General features: G+C 43.0%; 1 protein-coding gene across 1 annotated transcript in view; it reads left to right on the top strand.

Moving 5' to 3' along the window:
- Positions 1-5000, top strand: part of scara5 (scavenger receptor class A, member 5 (putative)) — a 94306-nt gene that overhangs the window by 61381 nt on the left and 27925 nt on the right. The window contains exon 10 of the mRNA XM_084081842.1: positions 4451-4516. Within this exon, the coding sequence (XP_083937968.1) occupies positions 4451-4516 (66 nt within the window). The remainder of the gene's footprint in view (positions 1-4450; positions 4517-5000) is intronic.

Here is a 5000-nt window from a genome sequence, read left to right as displayed (position 1 = left end):
ACAAAGAGCAACATTAACAGAGGAATATTGTGTTATATTGAGCCAGAGTTCATGGTCTGTGTCCCAGTACGAAGCCTGCTGAGAAGAACTGCACTTTCTAGCAGTTTGTACAGGCTTTGATCCATTCATAACCTGCCATTGGAAATGAAATGGAGACCAGTGAAGGCTGTTAGGAGTTTCCCACATCCATTGTGCAAGTGTGTAACCATAGGTCAGTCGGTCAGTAAAAAGAAATTAGACTTTATTAATCCTGCAGGTAAAATTCTGTTTCAGCTTCACCCAGCTTATGGCCTCTTAGATGGTCATGATGAGTGCTTGGGGGGGAGCTGTTAGGAGTTTAGTGTCTTGCTCAGGTTCCGTAGTCGAATCGGTGACCTTCTGATTACCAGACAGCCTGTCTACCCACTAAGCTACGGCCACCCTATTACGAATGCAATTTAGGCATTTAGCAGATGCTTTTATCTAGAGTGAGTTACAAAATGCAAGTTCAGAGTTAGCATCATGAAACCTAATCAACCAACAAAAGGATAAGTGGTCGAGTAATTAGAGTGCTAAGAAAACAAGTACAACATGTGCCATAAAGTAATTAGGATAAAATGTAGACATCAAACCTGGTATCTATCTTGGAGCAATCTGGGAATAATCAGAATGCGTAATAACAATAGATTGATGAAAGTATTTACATGATGTTGCGACTGCAATTATTCAAATAACCCTGTTTACAAGATTTGTTTACAAGAATAATGGGTTTTCTTTCCAGCACATGGAGAAGGATCTGACAGCCAAATCAGCCTTTGATGCACTTTTCTCCAGCTTAAACAAGCATGTCAGGTCATTTGGTCACGGGTGAATTGCTTTATATATATTTAGCGTAGTTGCTGCACTTACAGAGAACAAGTTGATTAGCAATTACTTGTGGCTATATAACTCTTACTAGAAGCACATGCCAACGTGTTCATGCGTTACTCGTCTGCTAAATGAGACACCTTTCTTACCACCTCCAATCACTTGTGGATGTGAGGGAATTCAAATAAAAGGATTGGTGCAGGAGAGAGTGGACACATTTATCTTATAATTTCCATAAGCATAGAAAGATCAAATTATAATATGGGGCATGTAAGCATTAAGCACATTGATTACCTTGTCTAGTCTACCAAATGAAATAGATTCTACTGAAGTGGGGGTATATTTCAACCAAGGGGTGAGTTTACAACAACAGGTTTCTCCGTGCAACAAATATTGTTACACTAATGACTGCGAGGTGGACTTCAGCCCTGTAAAATCAACTTGAAAGTGGAAAGATGCTGGAGCCTGGAGGTCGTGTAAAACTGGTCCATAACGCTACATGGTGGCTGTATATAGGAAGATGCATGAGAGGTAGAATCAGGCAAGGTTGTCCAGAGGCTTTTAAAACCATTGTTGCCTTTTCCTAATCTTAACCCTGGAGGGAGGAGACTGCAGTGTTGATTAACCTTAATCCTAGAGAAATATGACATTAACTATGCCTGAGATAAAACTGCACTGCACACAAAAATAAAAACAGGTACAGTGGGTTTACACCTGTTTTATATAAGTCAGACTCAGAGAACCACCTGGATTTGAATCCTTGTTTTCCACATTGGAAACCAAACATCTAATGCTCAGTCAAAGGGAATTCCACCCCCTTGCCAAGGGAAATATTAGGCTTCTGGTCTTCAGGCAGGTCTACTCTGCTAGTGCTATTGTATATTCGTCGCTCTTTGCCTTTGAGATATGTTGTTTGACATTTGACATTTCTGCCTGAGGGTCATGGAGTCACTTGGATTCATGTGGGTTAATTCTCCAGGAAGCATGAATGTGCACAGCTAGTTTCATGGCAATCTGCCCATTAGATTTTGAGATATCTTGTGTGCAAGTGGGAATCCTGGCCTACGGGTGGTGCTAGAGGAAAGGCCAATGGGTCTTCAAAATCAACAGGGGTCACCCCTGGGGAGCATGAAGGTGCACAGCAAATCCCATGCCAATCCAGTCAGCACAGCAGTTTTGGCGACATCCCTCTTTTGAGCCAAATGAACCAACTGTAATGACCACCCTTAGAGCCCCCTAATGTACTATACTTTGTTCAGTAATGCACATTCTTATTATTAACACAATATTAACATTATTAACACAGCATGCAGTAAAATACAATTTTACAATTGTATTTGAGGAGAGAAATAGAGTGAGAGAGTTGTAAAATAATTCCATGTATTTCAGCTGGTGTGTGTTGAGTGCTGTGGTTCAGAAGCAGCTTACATGGTGTCTTTTTTCCAGCAGTAGGCCGGCTGCTTGGTTTTACCAAGGATGTGGTCAGGCTTTGGTGACACTGACAATTGACAACATCACAGGCAGAATGCGGTGGTCAATTAGCATGGGCCTACCCAGCTCTCTCTCACACACATGTACATACACACACACACACACGCACGCACCACGCACACATGCACGCAACCACACACACACACACACACACACACACACACAGACAACACACACACACCACACACAATGGCACAGACTTGCCGAGCCTTAACCAAGTTACAAAGTGCTACATGTATAACTGAAGGAAAATAAAGTAATCAAGACATTTCCCATTTAGACTACTACTTCAACCCTGACCTAAGTCTGAGTCTAATCTTAACGCCAATCTCAAGCATATACCTACAGGAATGACCTACACTCCTCTCTATCCTTGCAAGGCCATTTGGCCATTAAGCACAAAAACATGCATGCAAAGTTGCAAACACACACACACACACACACACATGTACGTACGTTTGCGCACACTCGCGCGCACACACACACACACACACACACACACACACACACACACACACACACACACACATACGCATACACGCACGCATGCACCATCCATGGTGGGTGTGCCTCTCTACCACCCAGTGGTCTGTGAAAAAAGCCTAATTAAAGGTGGGATAAAACTCCCTTTTTATGACAATCCTCCTATAGCTGCATGCTTAATGGCAGAAACAGACATGTGGTTTGGAGTCTCCTGGCTTACGATGAACGTTCACACCAAATGCTTTTAAAGGCGACTCCCTTATGGGCTTGGAGTCGCCTCTGGGGACGTTTTTGGAATAGAATAATGTTTTGAAATGAAAACATGAATGAAAATGGCCGTATCCAAGGTCCTGATTGATTCTCAAACATTATCATGGTTTCGGGCCAGCCATTAAAAGCACAAATGAGATTTGCGTTTATGGGAGCAGGTGGAATTTAAGATGGAGATGAAGTGATTGCATTAGTTGCTAAATTCCCGGACTGGAAGATACTGAGATTATCTTGACACCGGCTCACTGGCAGAACTCAAACTGCAGATTAAAGTGTAATTATGTCTCTCCGTCTCTCTTGCTTTCTTTTCTTAACCCTCTCTCATAACCCTTTCTCTCATTACCCTTATTCTCTCTCTCTCTCTCTCTCTCTCTCTCTCTCTCTCTCTCCTCCTCTCTCTCTCTCTCTCTCTCTCTCCCTCCCCCTTGCCCTCTGTTACGTTTTCTCAGACAACACAAGACTTAATGACCACCTTAAGATGTGAATTAAGCACCACACACAGGGGTCTGCCCTCTAATTCGTACATCCAATGCCCAAATTACAGGGAATTTACAGACCCCTCTATTTAGAGACTTCAGATCAACAACACATTTTTTTTTTTAACAAAGAACTTGAAAAGAAATAAAGGTGAGGGCAAGGAAATTCTGTAAATATAAAAATTGGGGATGGCTGAGGATGGTCCCCCCCCCCCAGGTTATTTCAGGGCCCTTCTTGTGTTTCCAGACTGCTGTCTCTCCCTGTCTCTCTATTTATATCTCTATACTGTCTTTATATAATGTATACTCTGTGTGTGTGTGTGTGTGTGTGTGTGTGTGTGTGTGTGTGTGTGTGTGTGTGTGTGTGTGTGTGTGTGTGTGTGTGTGTGTGTTGTGTGTGTGTGTGTGTGTGTGTGTGTGTGTGTGTGTGTGTGTGTGTGTGTGTGTGTGTGTGTGTGGCGTGCGTGCACGCACACATTTGGATAGCCGCCCCCATCCCTGCCAGTATTTCTTCAGTCAGGCAAGAAAGCCTTAAATACCCTAAGCATAGCCCCATGTGCTCTACATGTGTGTGTCCATGCATTCATTACCTGCAAGATTGACTCAGAGAGTGTGTCAATTAAAAAGGTATATTAAGTCCATTCACTGTGTACATTCAACAAGTGGAATTACAACCATAATCCACACATATGGACCCCTTATGGGTCCATATTAACACACTCAGACTGAGTTCAAATAACACTCCATATTTTACAGTGCTCCAATGTCCACAGTGTTTATTCAATTCAGAGAAGGTAAAAGAAGTAGGCTACTACAGTTTGTTGACATATGCCTGCAGTTTAACACTGTCTGTGTGGATCTCTGTCTGTTTATCCTTTTAACAGGTGAGAGTGGAGAGAGAGGTATGAAAGGCGAGAAGGGTGACCGAGGAGACGGAGGAGCGAAAACAGGTGAGATGCCGTTCCAACAGATATACTGGGTGGGAGGCAGGCGAGAAATGTTTTGGAACGTTTGGCACAACATGAGAGGAGAGAGCAGGATTTTGGATTCCCATGGAATGTTGTAAAAATCTGCTCGTAGTATTTCTTGCACTTGGTTATAGATGTCCAAGTTTGTATTCTGGTCTAGTGACTTCATTAGGCTACGCTGCTGACATCACTAGCTGGAAGAGTTTACCTGGCAACACAGATCTACACGCACACATCCAAATGCACACCAATACAAGCTCACACCACACACATTAATACTCTCTGTCTTGCTGTCTCTGGCTCTTCAGTTTTCTCTCAGTCTTTCTCTCAGTCTTTCTCTCTCTTCAGTCTTTCTCTCTCTCTCTCTCTCTCTCTCTCTCTCTCTCTCTCTCTCTCTCTCTCTCTCTTCTCTCTCCTCTCTCTCTCTCTCTCTCTCACACACACACACACACATGGCTGACAGACA

Source organism: Gymnoscopelus microlampas (assembly GCF_963454915.1).
Source record: "Gymnoscopelus microlampas genome assembly, chromosome: 16".
NCBI classification, from domain to species: domain Eukaryota; kingdom Metazoa; phylum Chordata; class Actinopteri; order Myctophiformes; family Myctophidae; genus Gymnoscopelus; species Gymnoscopelus microlampas.
The sequence above is the reverse complement of the archived record's forward strand: the minus strand, read 5'-3'. Positions and strand labels throughout refer to the sequence as shown.